The 22,065-nt window shown below is 35.4% G+C and overlaps 1 protein-coding gene across 2 annotated transcripts; it reads right to left on the bottom strand.

The window, feature by feature from the left end:
• Positions 1 to 1,112: 1,112 nt before the first annotated feature.
• Positions 1,113 to 21,618, bottom strand: LOC107041180 (putative fatty acyl-CoA reductase CG5065). 2 transcript variants are annotated; one of them, XM_015261616.1, is made up of 5 exons: positions 21,445 to 21,618; positions 5,972 to 6,473; positions 4,859 to 5,107; positions 2,811 to 3,757; positions 1,113 to 2,108 (listed from the first exon to the last, which is right to left on the bottom strand). In XM_015261616.1, the coding sequence occupies exons 2-5, from the start codon at positions 6,182 to 6,184 to the stop codon at positions 1,967 to 1,969; spliced, it is 1,551 nt and encodes a 516-aa protein (XP_015117102.1). In that variant the 5' UTR covers positions 6,185 to 6,473; positions 21,445 to 21,618; the 3' UTR covers positions 1,113 to 1,966. The 2 variants fall into 2 exon arrangements, with proteins under 2 accessions (XP_015117102.1, XP_015117103.1); XM_015261617.1 differs by lacking the exon at positions 21,445 to 21,618 and adding an exon at positions 16,100 to 16,215.
• Between the last annotated feature and the right edge of the window lie 447 nt (positions 21,619 to 22,065).

Raw genomic sequence — 22,065 nt, 5'->3', positions numbered from 1 at the left:
TTTGTCAGAAAAATCAAAATCTATTAACTATTCCCTGAAATATCTTTGAGAATTTGTGCAAAAAAACCAATAGAATCTTTTAAAAAAGCACCAAGTTCATTTATTAATTTTCTCAATACGTGACAATTTCTTCTTGTTCTCTTAATTTTTGTTGGATCAACTTACGATAGTTCAAATTAATAGCTATATCATACATAACACTGCTCCATTACCCACTTTTAGCAGCAACAACTTCGTATTTACAATTTTTTTCATCTAACTAAACCTACAATTTCATTTTTTCTCACCTCATTTTCCTTAATTTACTCATTAATGTTGGTATGGATTATTTAACTCATCTCACGTTTTAAAGTCATCACCTTCAAAACATCATTCTCCATTCATTAATGTACTTTGTCTTCTCTTCTAGCAAAATCGGACAATACATATTTTTTTCTTCTTTATTCATTTTTTTTACGAAATAACTAGGTTGCCAATGCCTTCAAAATTCGGTAATACGTCGACAAATGTGACAATAAAAGTGCGCAAGATACATAGAGACATCGGGGTCGAATGTTATTTTTTTCTGTATTTATAAAAAAATGCCTATTATTTTTTCAGTATTTTAAGTCTGAATTTTGGTATTTCATTTCTCATTCATGTATTTTGCTCTGTTTATCATCTACGGACTAACATCTGACAGAGCAGTGGCAGTACTCGAAACTTGGTAGGATATATTTTTTACTTTTGTCTTATGTAAATTAATTCACCGAGTAAATGCACTTATTTATTCATGCTGTTGCATGAATAGCAGTGACAGGAACGAAAAAATGGAATTAAAATGAGGAACAGAGATTCACGTACTGAACAGAATATTTAACAGAAAAACGTAGCGAATTCTATAGAAAATTTTATTATATTTCTATTGAACCTCTGTTCAAAATTCAGTTAGTTTTTGGCCGATTCTATTGAAGAATTCCACAAGTTTACTGTGCGTTTTGCATTTTTTATACAATTTTTTCTAGTGAAACGTTTTCTATAGGAATTCCTCGAAATGTATTTCCAAAGTTTTTTCTATTCTATTATTCCTTTCTTTTCATTGAATAAAAAATGAAACAAAACAAAATTTAGAAAATTTAAGCCAAAAAAATCTATAAAAAAATCAAATTCTATTTGTATTTTCCTATAGAATATTTTCCATTAAACATATCTATTGCAAAAACGCACAGATAAACTGCGACTATTTCCAACAGAATCAGCGAAAAGCTAAAAGAAAGTTCCCCAGAAAACCAATAGAATTTCCATCCAATTCTGTAGGTATTTCAACGCAATATTTTCGCACGAGATCAAGCAAAAGTATCGAATACCCGTCAAGTTGCATCGAGAAATGTCAATCTAGGTATCTTACAAGGGGTAACAAGATGGAATAAAGTTGATGTCGGTCACCGAATTATTAATTTTCACCTCTTCAACATTGTAATTCCTAGAACTGCCTCATCAGCATTACGAATTATATCACAAATTGACTATAAAAATGAATCCAGAATCGCTGTTACAGACAATACAAAAAAAAAAATTGTCTAAAAGGGCCATCGGGTATTTCATCAGCGACAACTGAAACTAATTGGAAGAAGCAAAGTGGCTTTAGCAATTCCATTGTATTGATCTTCATTAATTACAGTCAAGGATTTATAAAAAACAATGAATTCGGTTGCCGACAAACTTTGCATGTTAATCGGCGTAACTATGGGTTAATGAAATTTTAATAATTCACAAAAATGTTTTTCAATTAAAAACATTGAAAAAGCCAAACGTATTGGAGCGAATAAAAGCGAATTATTTGTCGGGAGTGGCTGAGCTGTGGATATCGCTGAACAATTCGCACTTGTAAAACAAGCTCCATGATGCACATTGGCTGAGTTTTTGCATTACGGGCGATATTATTATCGTGATGATGATATCTCAGTGGGTAACGGGCATTGAGCCGTCAAACAATCATACGACACATACGGAGTACGATTGACAGGAGTGTAAACCACGCTGATCTGGCTAGGGAACTGCGGGAGAGTAGTACACGGAGGACAAGGAGTATTGTCCCAAACTGAATTGTCTTTTGAATCCAGTATAATCTGTAAAGATAATTAGAACATTTATTTATTAATAATTATGTCATTATATTCATAATTGTATCAATTAATGAATTCATAATGATGTAATTGTATTAAGTAATTATATTCCTATTAATTATGATAATTAATATGAAAAATAATTGATATAAATGATTAATATGATTCATATTAATTAAGATAATTAATTTTAGAAATTTAATATCTTGAGTATGTGGATGTATGAATACTGTACACTGTTAGAAAATGATTGAAATTGCAAATTTCAATGGAAATTCAATGGAATTTCAAATTTTTGAGCAACAAAAAAACGAGAATTCACCAATTTAGCCAAATTTTCAATCAAAACATGAAATTAAATTGATTTTTTTCTTCAAATTGCGAATTTTCAGTGAGTAAATCCTTTCAAATTATTATGGAGTTGTCACTTGACAAAAATTTCCAACTGTCCCAGAAATTTCAGCCACATCAGATATCTAGATATTCAATAAGATTGACTTCTAAATTCAAGACATTTCACTAATCGTCTGATTATCTTATAAATAATTCATCCAATTTCAACACGTTGAGATCCCTTCATCACTGCCATTCCCCTTTACCCCGAAAACCCTCACCACAAAAATAATTTAACAACTAAAAAGATAAAAAATCAACTCATTATTTTTCCCCTCCCCAAAAATCAATGGAAAAATTCCAAAAACTCACTTCATAATATGTGAACGAGCTGCTGGCAGTGTATCCGGGCTCTCTTTGAGAATAAAGTGTCGTATTCCAAGTATATAATTCTCTAAATACGATGGCCAGTCGATCTGTTTGACGTCAAACATGAATATTTGACGATCCTCAGGGCTCAACTGTTCTCCAAGTCTCCTAACATTGTCATCCCTAAAATTCCACTGTTGTGTAGTGAAATACTCGAGACAACTGGCTGCTTTACTCAATTTTGCTTGGACACGTAGCATCATGGGCCTCGAGCCCCTCAATCTAGCGAGAAAATCAAGAATGTGCGCTGGCAATATGTGCTGAAATGTACCAGATAATTTGTTCATTAACGAGTATTTTTGGCATCTACCACCCGGATACCACACAGCATCATTAGCCGGATGTATTCGACTGTATTTGAACGATAATTCGATAAATTGCTTCCATGTTATTGGATTTTGCTGGCCAGTACAGCAATTGTACACTGTTATGGTGTCAGTACGATGAGTTGCTGTTTTCCATGCTGCACATATCATGAGATTAATGACAATATCAACGGGAACAAAATCAGCAACTTTGTTCTCGTGACACAGCATTGTTCTGAAAAAACCCTTGCCAGCGGCTGCTATTATTCCAGTTGGGCCATTTAAATTGTCAACCCAGCCAGCAACAGGCTCTCGCAATGATGACAGCACGATTGACGGCCTGACAATGGCAACTGGAAGTGTTCCACTCTCACCCTGCAACATTGTCTCCGCAAGGGCTTTTGTAAATGTGTAGGTGTTTGGCCGACCGTCGATCAATTTTGGCGTCAATTCCTCGATTAGTTTGTCATTCATCCACCTTGTGCAGGCTATCACCTGCTCAGGATCCTGAGGCGGTGGATAAATTGATTCTGATACGTCCGTACGGTCGCAGTTGCAGTAGGCTGTTGACACGTGTATCAGAGCCTGAAACATAACATTTCTAGTCTTTATTTTATTCACAGGTAATTTTTCCTAGTTATAAAAGGGGAAAGTTTCGTGAAGTTTCGGATTGGTCAGTGAGTCGAGTGAAATCAATCGCGAAAAAACATGTAGTTTTTTCGAATTCTTCAGTTCTTTATATTCTTGAAAGAGAATTAATAAAAGTTTCAAAATTATTCATTAAGTTTTTTGCATTTGTAAAAGATCAAAATTGCGTGAAGTTGATCGTTAAAAAAACACGAATTCATAATTCTTCAATTTTATAAATTATTCTTGCGTCGTAATTGTCAATTTTTCCATCTTTATTATGCGCGAAATTGATTAGTTCTTCTTTCTTAGACTTTCATTCATCATATACTTTCATGAATCTCATCAATTTCAATTTCTTCAATCTCTTCTATTTTTTGACTTGAATATAGATTTTGAATTCTAGAAAACTGGGGGAAATCCCCAGTTGCATAAAAAATTCTAGGAAAATGTCCATGTTTGTTCTTAACGTGAATTTCTTTTTTTTTTTTCATTTTCATTCTTTACTTCAGTTAATTCCTTTGCATTTACTTTTGCGTTTTGTCAGTGGCCTGGGGACAAGAGTTTATGACCCATAAGTTAATTCATCTTATTTTAATTGTCAACTAGACGGTTTATATAAGCACAAGGTGTTTATCCGTTGGAATAGTTGGTCTCGTTACTCAGCTGTTGGTGGATATGAACAAATGTGGAGATGACTCTTTAGATAGTCACTAATGGGTTCGTGGAAAAAATGGAGAATAGAGGGGTCTAGGAGTGCAGTATGTGGACGTATGCAAATAGTTTATTTGCGTTGACGAATTGTCACGAGTGATTTTCTACGCATTTTTAGGGATGATGACATCAGAAAGACGTCTGACTTGATAAAAAATGCGATGATCCATTACGCATCGAGCTCAGATGACTTCTTAATTCGAAAAATCACCTTGTATTTGTTCATTTGAACAATTTTTTGGATTTATCCTTAAAAAACTGCGATAGGAAAAGTTTTGCATCTGCTCTTACATCTCCATTTGGGTCTGATCATGCAGTAAATATTGATAATTCGATTTGTCCTACCTCTAAGTTGACCATGCGATGGCAGAGATGCACCAGTTTCACACTTCCCAGCATGTTGATCATGACAGATAGCTTGAGAGCTTCGTCAAACTTGACTGTTGCTGCTGAATGAAAAACCACGGACACGTGTCTCGTGAGGGTCTCCTCGTCAGGCTCAGATATTCCTAATTCTGGCTCTGTTACATCGCCCGCGATGGGTACAATTTTCGTCAGCTCGTGAGGACTGTCACGACGAAGTTTATCGAAAAGCTAGAAATCCAAAAACGCACTCGTATTCAAATATATTTTTTGAAAACAATTCCAACAATTCAATTGAGTATTCTGCTCAAGGTTTAGGGTTTCCGATGACTTGTGATATGGAAACGTAGGGAAGAATTTAATAGAGAAAATTTCATTGGAATTCTGTGGTAATTCTGTCAGAAATTTTATTAACAATCGAAATCGAGTGGAACAAGGCAACTTTTTCATTTTTTTTTTCAATAAATATTGATGGGTAAAAGTCAGTGGACGTTGATTTTTACGTAAGAATTATTGGCCATGATTTTCTGGTGGAGTTTTCTTAGAATTCTATTGAAAAATGCTATTCACTCTGCATTTTTGAATGGATATTTTTCAACGAAAAAAGTGTAAATGTTGATTATTCGTGTAACTCATTCTGGTGGGATTTTTTCTGTGACTTTTCGAATACTTTTCTCTTGGATTGTATTATGAGAAACAAATAAAATACAGTGAAGAAAACTTGGAAAATTTGGCCCCAGGATTTCCCCAGAACATTTCATATAAAAATCTACTAAATTGGATAAAAAATTCCGTTAGTTTTTGAGTGATTCTGTTTAAAAATTCCGCAACTTTCCTTCGCGTTTTTTAATAGAAACATCTAATACACTATTTTCCGTGAAAAATCAGTAGAATTTCATCTTTCTATACAACTTTATCTACAAGAATTCCTCAATATCAACTTTTCAAGTTTTTTCACTCTATTTGTCCTCTCCTTTCATAAAAAATCAGCGGAGAAAATTTGAGCCGAGGAATTGCTATAGAAAATACCTAAATAAAATGAGTTATGCAAAAAGTTTTTGTAACTCAAACCACTTAAAAATAAAATTGACTCACCGGTGCATTCAAAAGCTCCTGTAACCTCTCCGTAACACTTTGACTCTTCTTCGGTCTCATTAATAAATAAATATTTTTAATCCCTGGGCAGGATCTCAACAGCTTCTCCACCAGGACTTTGCCCATAAACCCAGTTCCACCAGTAATGAAAATTGATCTTCCTCTGTAGAAGTCTTTGACGGACGTGTACTCTCCACCAGCCATCGTTGCCATTTCTTTGAATAAACTGTTGAATATTCTCTAAATCCACTCCTCCAGGGGGGAAGAAGCTTTGATTTTTTTCTCCTCGAGATCAGAAGAACGTGGAGAAAAAAATAGGGCTGACTTTGATGAGTGCGTTCGAGAGAAAATAAAAAAATTGAATTTCAAAAACGAAGACTTGGTTTATGCGTAGTTGGTTGATAATCAATAATGGTACTAGCACTTGGTATTCTCAATTCATCAGGAAAATGCATGGATCCAGCAACATTCATTTCGTTCGTGCAAGTCACCTTTCGCTATTCTGAAACAGTAAATTGAGTGATTCGATTATAAATCAATTACTGGAAATTATCGGGGAGTAGATTGATCGGTGTCTGAATTTTTTCTCCTGCGAGTGACGAACCTACTCTTCGCCACTATTTTTGTCGAGTGGAATGTACATTTTTTTCGACATAGAGTGACACTAGACGATAAGAATGACGATGACTACGATAACGACAGATAAAATTTTTTATCTATTCCCCTCCACCTCACTGGTGTAATTTTCTATTCTCATGTTTCATAATTCTGTAGCAATTATCTAGTTTGAATCGTACAGAGTTGTATGATAATCGCTATAATTAAATGCGATGAAACGATAAACGAGAACGAAAAAAAATTGCGCATTTGCGATCATAACTATCGATAAATTAACTTGTGGGTGAATTTTTGATGAGTATTTTTGAATCTGGAAGAGATAGTGGAATTTTATATCCTAGAGGCGAATGAGAACTCCAGAAATGGTTTTATGATTTTTTTTCTCGAGATGTCAATTAGTTTCTGGAATTTATTATCAGGTGAGACGAAACAACGCTTAGATCGTCAATTAATTCTCATTTGAAATGAAAAAAAAATCGTTGAATTCCACTCAGCCAATCTCGAATTATTACAAATGAAAATTGCTTTTCAGTTAAAACTCAGTTAAAATATTCAGGTAAAACTTGAATCCAATCGGAATTGATTCATCGTTCTCATAATACTATTACTATTAGTTCCCATAAACAAACCTCTTCAAGTCGTTCATATCTCACGCCCGAGCGATACGATTCGGCCAAATTAATTCTCATTCTGACGCCTCAAGAAATACTTTTGAAACGAAAAAAAAAATCGTTGCATTTAACTCAGATGATCTCGAATTATTCACTCTTCACCCTTTCTCCCCTTAATGGAATTAAATGAATGGATTATACCAGACTCTACAGTTTTTCCAGACACGTGTCTTTTCCCACTCTCATGCCCCCAGATATCTCAAAACTCCAGCAAAAAGTTGCTGATCTGGGGACTGACAGTCGTTGTTTTTTACTGAATGTTAAATGTTACCGTCACTTCTCGGAATCCACGTATCCTCGCACCTCCATCAAGGATGAACCGACCCATAACAACTGGAATAACTCCTCCAAGAACTAAATTTTTCAAGCCAAAAAATTGTAGAATGACAACTCCACTGAATGGACTTGACTCCCCGCAAAAGATCTCCGATAATGCGAGTTAAAACCTGAATTTAACTGAAATGTGACAGAGCGTGAAGACATGAGTTGCGATATTCTTTTGTCATTATAATCATCGGCAACCTTAACCTGATTACCACTTACTACCACCATCCCATTTCCGGTGCATAGAACAGATCGAGAGAATTGGAGTGACTAGTGAAGGAAGAAAACGAGAGCGACACGTGTGAAAAAAAATTCATCATGGAAAAACCTGGCGAATCCGCTAGAAAGTTCTATTGGATTTCTACTGAACTATCTGCGCATTTTTTTAAATAAAAATGTTTAATGGATAATGTTTTATAGAAAAAATCAATAGGACTTTTTCTGTACAACTTATTCTGTCGAGAATATATTCTATAGAAATTTCGTAGCTCAAATATTCGAATCCCGGAAAAAATAGACCAAGGGAAAGAGAAAATAGACCAAGGGAAATTTTTAAGTTGGGTGGGTTTTAACACGTTTTAGATGTGTGGGCTATTTTTTCCTGGTCTATTTTTTTCGCCTACCGAAATATTCTAAGTTTTTTGGTTTTTAAATGAAAAGAGAAGAAAAATACAGTGGAAAAACTTGGAAAATTCATATCGAGAAATTCCTATAGAAAATATCGCAATAATAGAAGAATTTGTATAGAAAGTAATGAAAGAAGAAAACGAAATAGAACAATTTCATAGAAAAACCTGACGAATTCGCTAGAAAATTCTGTTAGATTTCCATTGAACTTTCTATTAGTTTTTCGCAGCTTATCCGCGTATTTTTTCAACAGAAGTTTTCAATGGAAAATATTCTATAGAAAAAATCAATAGAATTCTATTTTTCTGTATAACTTGTTGAGAAACATTCTATAGAAAATCCCTTGGCTCAAATCTTCCAAGTTTTCTTCTTAATTTTTTTAAATGAAAAGAGAAGAAAAATTGATTGAAAAAACTTGGAAAATTCTATTGGATTTCTATTCCACACCGAATTTTTTTTCAACGGAAATATTCAATGCAAAACATTCTACAGAATAAATAAATGAAATTTGATTTTTCTCTACAACTTATTCTATTGAAATATATTCTACACAAATTATTCGGTTCAAATTTTCCGAGTTTCCTTTTAGATTTTTTTAAATTAAAAGAGAAGAAAAAGAGAGTGAAAAACCTTGGAAAATTTCTGTCGATAAATTCCTACAGAAAGTGCCTCAATAGAAAAATTCGTAGAGACATTTGTTATTAACACAACAACATTTCCTATTAAATTTTCGATGAAAAAACGTGCAGTAAAACTGCGGAATTCCTCAATCGAAGTTCAATAAAAATCCAATAGACCTTTCTATGGAGTTCGCAAGTTTTTCTATAAAATTTTTTCAAGCCTGGAGAGATGAATGGCGCGCAGGCGTGGAACTCTTTCGTATCTCATTCACGTACCCGTGCGCCAGAGGATGACAGTCATATCACATATCTACATATACATTAATACAGCTCGTACACATGTTTGAAAGTGCGCGTGGAGAACACGGGAAGCGGATTCTTGTGGGGATTCCAGGTCAGCGGCCAGGCGTCAACCGTGGCGGTCACCCAAATACACCATCCGAACCCTCAGACTTGGCGATATACTTGAAGAATCCCGGAGAATGGAGGAAAAAGATGGAATAAGGAAGACACCGACCCCGTTACGGGGGAAACCCGTTATTCTATCGGTTCGACGCCTATGCGCTCCTGGTGTTGATGCATCATGTCTGTTGATACATTGTTTTTTAGCAGTGGGTGGGGACGCGGGTGGGAACTGCAGCGGGGGAGCTTGGGATTGGGAGGATCATCAACGGGGTTTCTAGTTTACGAGAGCCCGAGGTGACCTTGCATCTACTCCGGAATTTTCCAATTAATGGTACCATTAAAACTGAAAAATTAAGAATTTTTTTTTCATTGTTTTTTGAATAATTAAAGGTGAATCAGACGGATTGTTGAAAATTTCTGGCTGAAATTTTCAAAGTTCTTGGAAAATTTAGCGGGTGTCAATTCTTCTGGAAGTTTGTATTGGAGAATTCACAATTTCCATTGATTTTTCAATCAAATTGGGAATTTTTAAAGTGAAATTGATTTGATTTTGTCATGGAAAATTCACAATTTCCATTGATTTTTCCATCAAATTGTGAATTCCAATGGAATTTTAAGGAATTTGGTTTAAAAGAAAATTCACTATTTGATGATAAAATTGAAAAAAAATCAATGGAAATTGAGAATGTCAATTCAACTGATTTATGATAATCGAGAGTGGAGCTTCGAATTTCATGATTTTCTACCCCCTGCATTGAATTGAATGTCACTCTTCTAGAAATTTCTACTAAATCTAGGGATTAGAAAGATCATCAACGGGGTTTATAGTTCATGAGGCTGAGGTGACCTTGCATATACTGCAGGAATTTTGTAATTAATGGGATTTTCATTGTTCTCGAAATGAATAAAAGTGAATCATATGGCACTGTCGACAATTTCAGTGAATTTTGTAATGGAAAATTCCCAATTTGATAAAAAAACAATGGCAATTCTGACTGTCATTTAAATGATTTTATGAGAATCTGACAATCTGAATTCATCATTTTTCACCCCTCAAAATTTAGTCTCTCATAAATTTCAACGCTCTTCCAATGAATAATGACAATTGATTAACGAATATTAGTGAATATTTTAAAAAATTCATCAAACAACATGCGTCCTTCAAAATTTATTCCGCCCCAAAAAACTTCTCTCGACCTAATCCCCCAAAAATCGATAGTTCCCGAGATAAACTCCAACCACTCGGACTTCATCCATTAGTATTCCCATCGGAATAAACGGAGAACTATCTCGATGCCGCGACCGGTCATTCACTGGATCATTGGAACTCTCAGATGCCGGCAATACCGGTTTCAGCTCGTTTCCGGCACATCCAACGAGATGGTTAGTTGGACATGCGGATGACACGGGGGAAACAAGGATACTCCGCTTGAATATCGTAGCGAATGGCAATACATGGTAAATAATGTACAAACCCGGGATGATATGTGCAAGTGTGCCACTCGGTCACTCATTTCCGAATCCATACTGGCGAAAAAAAAAATAATACGAGGGCGGATAATCGAGGGAGAAAGAGTCATGAAATGGAGGATATATTTTTTTCAACTTCTTCGCTACGTGCGAATTTTTCTTTACATTGCCAAGGCTCTCGGGCTCTAACGCGACCTACTTTCTTATCTGAATATGGAATCTAACTCATGCTGAGCATCTGAATGAGCTGAGGATTGAAATTTTCAGTATAATTATTGATACCGTAATGGGTAATGTCAACAGTTTAAAGTAATGCAAACATAACTCAAATTTTGAAGATTAAAATCTGAAATGAATTCCAAACGAGAGTGAATAAAAATAAAAATACTGTGGTTGGGTTTTTGCTCAATCGGCAGTCAAGTATTGTTCATAATAATTAATTTAGAACCGGAAGAATAACAGAGAAAGGCTTATGAACAAATTAACTTTTCGTGGAATGAGAAATAGAAATAAGAATTCCATGGCTAATATTAAAATTATCGTGTCATAACGTTTGTGAGAGATAATTTTTGTTCCGGGGTGCCCCGAAATGACGTGTTGTGTGGCAGTGGCAGCGTTGCATTGGTTGCACGCTGGTCATGCCATGGAGAGGGAATTATTTTCGAATGTACAGAGTTGCCACTGATCGAAACACCCTAGTCAAACGAGAGACTAATGGGCAAGAAAATAATTGGAGAAAGAATTTGATGAATTAAGTTCGTGTAAAGTTTTATCAATGATGAATAATTATTTTGTTTACATTTTGAGTTTAGTCTCGGTAAACTCAACAACTATACTGGAGTCTATTCAAAGGTTGATGGAAGAATACTCTGCTTATCAATTTTGCACTAGGAGAGGGACTTTAATATCGATTAAGCGGAAACGGAACCCCTGCGTGTATATGAATCTTTAGAATTGTGTTTTCTCCTGCAATTATTATTTTTTATTCATTAAACTACTTCACTGACTCAACAATGCGATAATCGAGTCGATAAAGTAATTTCATAGATAGAAATTAATAATTGCAGGAGAAAACACAATTCTAAGATTTGATGTAGACAAAGGGGTTCCGTCTCCCCTTAAGGAGAGAAAACATCGGGGGATTTCACATTTCGATGGAAATTCAACGGAATTTCAAATGTTTGAGCGGCAGGAAGACCATGATTCCCGAAATTAGTTGAGTTTTCAATCAAAACATGAATATTTAGTCGGAATTTATGCAAATGCACCTGATTTTCCCTTATTTCTATTAATTTTCATGGAATAATTGAACTTACATTCAGTTTTCTTCATCTTCTCATCTATTTGCGAAATTTTACTGACAAAATTCCTTGTAAATTCAGTGCAACTGTCACTTAAAGAAAATTCCCGGTGTACCAAAAATTCCAGGTGAGATTCGTAAAAATTGTAGGTTTGATGTCGTTCCAAATAATTTAAATTATCTCAAATCGTTCCTAAATTATTTAAAACAAAAATTGATGACTATTACCTGAATTTTCGTGATTTTTCTGAATCTCCATCGATTAATTGAACAGAAATTCCCAGTTTCCATCGATTTTTTCACTAAATCACCACTTTTCAATTACGAAATTCCTCTAACCTTCAGTGGAAGTGTCACGAAATAAAAATTTCCGAGGAGTGTACCAGAAGACCACAATTGAGAAGTAAAAATACTATAAAATAACATTCCCTGGAGCTTCAGCTGCATCTAGTTGAAATTCCCTGTATCGCTCTCAGTGAAAATCCATTACTCAGAAGTAACCCATGCATAATGATTCACCCAGTGAGCTCAGCATTTGGAATGCACCAGACGCGAAAGTGGACAATGTTATCTGACGTTAGAAAATTCTCCAGCGACCACAAAACTCAATGCCGATCGCCAGTATCACGGCCGTGTCAATGAACCCTCGTGAATGATTCAATTTTCCTGTCTCATTAGAACTCTAAATGTCCGTACGTCTATTTATAATTCTTCATCGTAAGATCCCAGACAAAACGAGAAACTCCGACTCGATGACGTCTCCAGTATTACTTGCATGATTTCAAGTAATTGGTATGTAAATTAATCATACTTGAGATGCGCGAGGAAAAAATTGGCCAATGAAGTGCTAATGTGTACCGGTGATGCCTCGAGCAAGTGGAACATTGTCAATAAATATTCAACAACTAATTTTTTTCTTTAAACCCATATACACTTCCTCGTGAGTGTGCAATTTTTCATTTGTCAGGTCTCTTCGACATCCCAATAATAAAATCACGTTACGCTCGTAGAAAATTACTCGTGAAATTTCAAATAAATAATCTTTTAACAACACTGAATTTACGCGAAATTCATCTTCATTTTGTCACTGAAAAATCAGATCTTCTTTGAATATTCAATGGAATTCTCATTTCCCGGTTCATACGACAAGGAAAATTATTGAAATAATTGAACTTCAGGTCATTATTTTACGGAATTCTCAATTTATTGACAATTTAATTGAATTTAGTATTGAATTTTTACAATGAAGTTAAAATTGAAACTGTTCTTGAAATATCAATGATAGATTCACAGTTTTTAAGATGAATGGGCAGTTTCATGAATGATGCGACCTTAAATTGAATTAAACTCCACAACATCCAATCCAATTGCAATCGCTACTGGAAATTAAACAAATTTCTGACAATGCACAATGTTAAAAATTTTTGTCTGAAATATCGGGTACACTTTTTGGAAATTTCTATCGAATTTAATTACCCCTGAAATTTTAAGGAATTTTATAATTGAAAATTCACAATTTCGTGGAAAAATAAAAGAGAACTAAGAAAGAGAGTAAATGTCAGTTCCATTTTACCCTGAAAATGAATAGAAAACCATAAAATTCCGGTAAATACATTCTTGAATTTTCAGGACAGTGACACTCAATGCGATTTTTTTTTATTTTATTGTTTTAAAGTGGTGTAACCCATTAATTGGTTTATTTACACTGTCATTAATATTAAATTCTATACATTATATTCTCTTATCTTTCATCTATAATTTATATCTGTAATTCACAATCCTTTAGGTATTTACATATTTCTTCAATATATTTGAGGTCTTTGGCATTTGAAAATTTCTCAGCGGTAAAAGGCAAAGTACATCTTGATTTTTTCAATCGATTCGTTAATTTACATCTTTGTTGCTCATATTTTGGGCAGTGCCATAAGATATGCTCAAAGTTTTGACTTTCTGCTCCACAAGAACAGCTTGGGTCGTTAATTATTCCGACTCTTGACAAGGAGGCTCCAAGGTGGTAGTGATTGGCTCTAACGCGATTTACGGTGACTATAGCGATTTAGGGGGGAAAAAATCATAAAATTTCAGGTTTCACTGAAAATCCAATGTAATGTGATTTCTAAAAATTCAGTAAAATCACATTGCATTGCATTAGCATTGACTGATTTTACTGATTTCACAGATTTTCATGATTTCGTCATTTTACTCATTTTTACTGATTTTTCATGGATTTCATTGAAAATTCAGTAAAATTACATTGAACATTGGAAAAAAACTCATATGAACTCATATTTTTTCAGTAAAATTCAATGTAATTTTACTGAATTTTCAGTGAAATCCATGAAAAATCAGTAAAAATTAGTAAAATCACGAAATCATGAAAATCAGTGAAATCAGTAAAATCAGTCATGTGAAAATTCAGTAAAATGACATTGAATTTTCAGTGAAATCTGAAATTTTATGCTCTTTTCCCCGTAAATCACATTCAGTGTCACTGTCCTGAAAATTAGTAGTCTACTATCCATGAAAGTTTATTTTTTTTTCTAACAGTGCATATAGGCTAACCAACCTTTGACTGATTGAATATTATCAATCACACTTTTATACCACAAAAAAAACTAATCGATACTTTAACAGCGTTCATCGACAGTTATGAAAAAGGAAAATGGGACTGTGGGGATACCGCTACTCGGACTGAATTCAACAGTGTCGGAACTTTCGCGCGATTATTGCCATGTGATGTTTTCTATACATTTTTCAATGTTAACAAATCAAACAGATCTTCCTCAATTCGACAATCATTCAGGGGTATTATGACGAGTTCAGGGTGAGTTTGAAAAATAAATATTCGAAGGAAAATTGTGCAAGGCATTATTCAATTCATTCAAAGACCGCGTGTAAAACATAAAAAACCGCACGTACAACATAACAATGGAAATAACTTCTAAAGTGCCAACTTGTGCACGCGGTTGAATGGGACATCGATAATTTTAGCGTTTTCCTTGCGTTATTCCTCGAGGGATAGCGTGAAAAAAACGCTAAACTTATCAATGTCCGGTTCAACCGCGTGCATAAGTAGCAACTCTATGAAATTTTTTCATTTTTATCGCGTACATGGGGTTTTTGATATTTTGCATATGGGTTTTAAAAGGAATAAATAGTGTGATGAAACATTTTCACTCAATTCTTTGCTTTTGCGGACCCCGCAATGATATCCTTAATTGAGAATTTGAAAAAAAAAAAAAATTTGCATTGTTATCCCGTACATGGGGTTTTTGATATTTTGCATATGGGTTTTAAGGGGAATAAATAGTGTGTTGAGACGTTTTCGTTCAATTCTTTCCTTTTGCGGATTCCGCGATCATATCCTTAATTGAGAATTTGAAAAAAAAAAATTTTGCATTGTTATCCCGTACATGGGGTTTTTGATATTTTGCATATGGGTTTTAAGGGGAATAAATAGTGTGTTGAGACGTTTTCGTTCAATTCTTTGCTTTTGCGGACTCCGCGATCATATCCTTAATTGAGAATTTGAAAAAAAAAAATTTTGCATTGTTATCCCGTACATGGGGTTTTTGATATTTTGCATATGGGTTTTAAGGGGAATAAATAGTGTGTTGAGACGTTTTCGTTCAATTCTTTGCTTTTGCGGACTCCGCGATCATATCCTTAATTGAGAATTTGAAAAAAAAAATTTTTGCATTGTTATCGCATACATGGGGTTTTTGATATTTTGCATATGAGTTTTAAGGGCATTAAATAATGTGTTCAAAAATTTTCGTTCAATTCTTTGCTTTTGCGGACCCCGCAATGATATCCTTAATTGAGAATTAAAAGAAAAACTTGTCATTCAAAATGAGGAAACATCCGACAAATTTTCGTTGGATAAAATAAATTTCCGTAATATCTAGTGACGAATGTGAGACATCACTCTCGCCCAGCAAGAATTATTCGAAATGAAGAATGTCTTTTTCCGTCGTGAGCGACAGGAAACAACACTCATACGCGTGTTGATATTTTGATGAAATAAATGCTTCCACAGAAGATAATAACACCGCATTAAACCAGTAAAATAGCGTTCACAGGGAATTCTTACCTCGCTCGGGTATTTCTATCCCTAATAATGAATTCACTTTGTAAAGATTCAACCAATGAAACACAATGTATACAGGTGATGTAAAAATCCAAGAGTGTGGTGACCGCCCGCGACCGACAAAGAAAGGTAACTGGTTGCGTTGGGTCCCATGCCGGACCCTTATATCATCCGAGGCAAACGGATACCCCCTCCTTGGCCAGTCGCATCCACCTACACGTGAAACTAACGCTCATGCAGCCTGCGTTAATGCGTCTGGAGGATGGAATTTCTTCGATTTCATCAATTGGTAAGAAGATGGGACAACATTTTTTTTGTCGAAATGTGTCGCACTTTGATCGCCCGCTTTTTTGTTCATGAGCGTCAGAGGATTTGGATAACAATGGGTCACGGGGTACGTCGTCAACGGGGAGAAAAACGAATTTCTGTGTGTAAAGAATTAAAATGAGGGTTAAGCGGCTGGAACGAGGAGAGGAATTGACTCGAAGAAAAATTTCCGTTGAAAAGTCGGTTATTTCGTAATATTATGATAACACGTATGGAAAAATTCAATAAAAAAACGTGGCGAATTACCTAGAAAATTATGTTGGGACTCAATTAAAATTCTAGGGGATTCTCGTTAAAATTCTGCTTGTTTTTTGCGCGATCCTATGAGGTATTTGATAGGAAAAAGTCAGATGTCGATTTTTTATATTAATATTCTCTTGGAATTTTTTGTGTAAGAATAGTTGGGTATTAATTTGCTAAGCTCCCCTCACTCGGATCTTGTAATGCAAAATAAAATGTAGCGGAAAAAATTTTTAAAATCCCTGCGTAATAATTTTAATAGTAAAACTCTCAAGAGAAAAATTCAAACAGAAAAGTCGAAATCTATTGACTTTTTTCTATAAATATCTAATAGAATCTACGCAAAAAACAAATTGAATTTTAACGAGAATTTCCTAGAATTTTAATAGAATCCCCGTAGAATTTCTAGAGAATTTTAATGGAATTTGTTAGCGAATTTGCTAGGGCTTTCTACAAATTTTTTTCATACGTGAAGTCGCGCCTTAGAATAATTAAGGTTCACTCATCTTCACTGAAATTTCAAAATAATAAAATAATTGGAAATTAAAATTTTCAATTAACTATGAATTAAGTAATTGACAATATGCAATTGTCAATTGACTATTGAGTAAATAATTTTAATTTTCATAAAAGGGTTTTTCGATTAGCTACACAATCGTCAATCTTCCAAACTCAATTATTGATTGAGAAATTAATTCGGAATTATTCGGAATTACTCATTAACGTCAGAGGATTTGGAATACAGTGTGACGAAGTCCTCATCTTAAAGTTCAAAAGATTTTCTATCCATAAGAATTAATAGTAACGAATTGTCCGAAATGAAGAATTAATAGTAACGAATTGATTGAAAACTGAGCAGTATTGAGGGGAGAAATTGATAAACCTTGAGAGATCGATAGACGACGATTAATTTTCAAGGGATTCGAGGTGAAAAATGTCAAGAAGACAGAACAAACTAATTATGAGAATTTCAAAGACACAATACTGTAGGTTTTAGTTATTCTTTTTTCATTTTTTTCTAATTAGTCCCATGACCTATAGGAACGTCCGGTAGTAAATTCATCATCGACCAAAGTTCATATAAGAATTATTGAGTGATTCTGGCTGTTCATCCATTGAGCAATCAAAATTATTCAACAGTCGTGTATAGCACACTAGATTCCTTTCGAAATTTGTAATTTCCAAATAAATATTATTCTCCTACACGTCAATGTAAGAGAAAATGCCCTGCTCCATTCAAATGAACGAGATTTGTTTTGCTTTCAAATACTTCGCAATAACACAGGAATTGCCTGAAATTCCAGAATGCGACACGCGCCAGAGGGAAGTCTGAAAGACAAGTAAACACATTTGACAGAATTAAAAAAGATTGACATTGAAAATGTTAAATTACTGGAACATTATTCTCATCGATCTCCAATAATAGATCACGATAATGGATTAATCCCGTTAACAACAATCACTAAGACAGACAGGATTATACAACAAAAAATAATACGCTAATGATCAAAGCTAGAATGTTGCAAATATCGGAAATGTATCATAACTTGTTAGGAGATGAATATGAAACGAGTGTAATTCTTTGATACAATCGCGGAAAAAAAATACAAATCGATCTTTCGAAAATGCGCAGGTTTTTCATTAGTTCTAGTAAGAAAAAACCTGTGAAATCAAATAATTAGGGTCTCCAGAGCAGAAAACCGAGCAAGGAATGAAGGACTTTCAACTACATAGGAAAAAAACGTTTTAATTTTTAGGAATATGCTACTGATTTTCAATTGAATTGAATAAAAATATTTATTAGGAGTTTTTTTTACACATTTCCATGATATTTTTATTGGAAATTGATGAACTCATATTTATTTCAATAGAAATTCTTTAATACTGTAACTCAAAAAAAATTGCTTTTAATGGATGAATGAATAAATAATTCATTCATTCCAAAAAAAATTCCTGTCATTTGAATAGATCGCATTTCAAAAGATAAATCTACACGTACAACAGATATGCTGCTTCCAGAAAATTCTTTGATATAATCGCCGAAAAAAATATACAAATCGATCTTTGGAAAATGCGCAGGTTTTTCATTAGTTTTAGTAAGAAAAAATCCAGAGCGGAAAACCGAGCAAGGAATAGAGGACTTCAACTACAGAGGAAAAGCACGTTTTGATTTTTGGGAACATGTTACTGATTTTCAATTGAATTGAATGAAAATATTTATTAGGAATTCTTTTTATTCATTTCCATGATATTTTTATTGGAAATTGATGAACTCATATTTATTTCAATAGAAATTCTTTAATACTGTGACTCAAAAAAAAAATTGTTTTTAATGAATGAATGAATAAATAATTCATTCATTCCAAAAAATTCCCTATCATTTGAATAGATCTCTGGGTGTACAATTTAGATTAATCAGATCGCATCTCAAAAGGTAAAAAAAATTATTTTGGAGATTCTCTCCTATACTTCCCTAGATCGTAGAGAACGATAACTGCTACAAAAAGTATAATTACAGATACTAAAGTTTGTACATTGACACTTAATTACGAATGCTGTGGAAGAGATACTTTTGAAATGGAATGAGATTTGAAAAAGTATCTATGCGTGACAATTAGGGTATTCTTCTTGAATTGCTGAATAAATTGAAGGAAATTGAATTGATTTCCCTTGAATAAGAGACTGCCTTTCTGTCTTGATAAATCCAAGGAAATGAGTAGTCTCTGTAATTACTTCAGCTGATAAAACACTCATCATTTGGATGAGCCACTCGAACCTTCAGACTGTTCATCTATCTCCAAGTGCTTGAACATACTAGGATTTATCATGAGCACACATAGCAGCAGTTCAGTGATGAAACAAAAACGTGAATTTGAAGAAGAGTTTCTCATAAAAATTCTATCCTCTTCAAATTCAGAGATATTCACGAAAAAATCATGAAGTTCACCCAACTTCACGATTTTATATGGAAATACCTCAGGCTGTATACATTAAATTCCGTGTCTGCTCAGTCACTTTCATAACAACAATCCTTATCACAATTCCCCATCATGAATCAAACTTGCCTAGCCAGCGGTGTCTGGCCTTCAACATAAAATCAATATTCATAGAAAAAAAATACAAATACTCCAAAATGAAATGGGTCAGCCTGAAATGTCCCATGTAGATTAATTTTCATACTGCATTTCTCTTACAGCGGAATGCGTGTTAAAAAACAAATAAATCGATAATTATGACGAGAAACTTCGCGAGCAGAAATTTCTGTTACAATGTACACCTAAATTCCAATAAAAATTACAATATACCTTGGCATTTTATTTCCCCATTAAAACATAGAATTTTTTATTTTACGCACGGAAAAAAATTCGATTGGGTTAAAAGTTCTATTGAACTTCTATTGAAAATCCCATTATCTTTGGCCGATTCTATTAAAGAATTGCAGCTTCATTGCGCGTTTTAATAGAAAATGTCCGATCGAAACTATTTCAAAGAAAAAATCAGTAGAATGTCATCTTTCTACAGAAATTCCGAGACATGAATTGAATTCATTTCTAAACAATAAACATGGATTTGTGTATTGAAATTTTTATCAAGCTAAAGGGAGCAACTTCCTCTCTCAGTTGCAAAAAAATCCATTTTTTAATACTTGCGATTTTGGATAAACACCCTTAAAAACCTCCTGAACCATTTCTCCGCCCGATTATTCCCCCGATGATTCTAAATACAGACTTCCCCCCTCGCCCCCGCGATCTAAATTTTCCAGACGAGTAAAAATCTAGACCAAGAAAAACATCCTCCACTCGCATCTCGCTCGAGACAATAAGCAATATTGACTGCACACAAGTCGCCCCGTTTAACTATCTCAATGGACGACTACCCTCCAATCCCCTCTCCCCTATCCCCCCACCCCCTCCCACTCCAACCAACAATTGAATAACTACAAGTATCGAATAAATGTAAATCTCCGGGCTTAATACCGTGTCGACATTCATAAAATTATTGAATTATCGCGAAACGTGGCTTCCAGCCGAGGGTAGTTACGGCGGGGGCAGGCGGGGGGGGGGGGGGTGAGTGGAGGGGCAACCGAGGGGAAGATAGCCGCATTGGGCGGTGGTGCATCACATGCCAGGCGGACCACCACACAAGAATCAAAGATATGGCCAAGGGGAGTCATCCCTCAAACTTCTTTCCCCGATTAAACCCCCGATAAAAGACAATCCCCTCGACTCGCGTAATCTCCCCACAACGACAGCATCAACGAGTAAAATCCAGGCATTTCGAAAATACGGAAAATGCCACGAGGGGGAAAGTGAGTTAATCGGCTGGGGTCGAGATTTGTCGGCTGCGGCCGGTCGCGTGATGTCTCAGGGATAAAAAGCTCCGAGGGGGTTTGCTCGTGGGCGAATGGGAAAGCCAATTGGGAAGTCCATGGGCAGAGGCCGCTCATGGGAGGGAGTTTGGGGCCATCGCCGGGGGGTCGAGGGGCGAAAGCACGAGTCAATGGACATTATGGGGATCGAACGGAGGAACTATTGTCTCGCGATTTGGCCCTTCGCTGGGTTCAAGTCACTGGCGTTCAAGAGCTTTGGAGGGAATGGGGGAGTTAATTAATTGTCCAATTGAGACCCATGGGAGTTGTTCCAATTGGACTTGTCGTGGGATTTTTTTCTTTTCGTCTGTGTACTTAGGCGCGGCTCAAGGAAGAGACGGTTTCTCGGTGGGAAGCACTGTGAGTAGGCTCCCACCGCCCCCCAGGCTCGGGATGATTGAATGAAACTCACCGGGATTGACTGCGACGTTGAGTTATTAGTGTTATCAGCGGTAATCAGTGTTGCACGACAACTCGGATGTTTTTTACGGGCTGTTGCGGGGCGAGTTTAACACATTAATTCACACTTATCACGAATTTTACACTTTCCGAGCTGTTCCCGTCTCATGCCAATCGAGTCCGCCATCTTGGGGCAACTGCCAAGTATATCCCCAGTAGCGTTAACAGAGCCGCGAGAAAAGTTACCAGAATTCCACTGAATTCAACCCGCCCTCCCTAACCCGGTAATGGGGTGGGGGGTTGCAAAGCTCGTGGACTTGCACTTTGTTTTTTACCGGCGGCTGGTGGCTCTGGTGCTTTTATTCTGCGGGAGGACACGAGGTGCGCCGAGTGCGGCCGAGTGGGAGGGAAGCGAGAGGGGCGAGACTGCCCGGTTTGTTTGGACTGCGGAGGGCCGGGGGAAACCGTTTCGGGGGAAAATCTAGGGAGTTCGGGGGAAAATTCTGTGGGATTTCTATTGAACTTCGGGTTATTTTTTTGGGGTTTCCTTGTTTTGTTCATTTTTTGAAACACTACACGGACGAAAAGTTTAATAGAAACACCGGGCGATTTCGGGAGACAATTCTGGTGGATT

This window comes from Diachasma alloeum, unplaced genomic scaffold (genome assembly GCF_001412515.2).
Source record: "Diachasma alloeum isolate Michigan unplaced genomic scaffold, Dall2.0 Dall_scaffold_00358, whole genome shotgun sequence".
Classification (NCBI taxonomy): domain Eukaryota; kingdom Metazoa; phylum Arthropoda; class Insecta; order Hymenoptera; family Braconidae; genus Diachasma; species Diachasma alloeum.
This window is presented reverse-complemented; position numbering and strand designations above follow the sequence as displayed.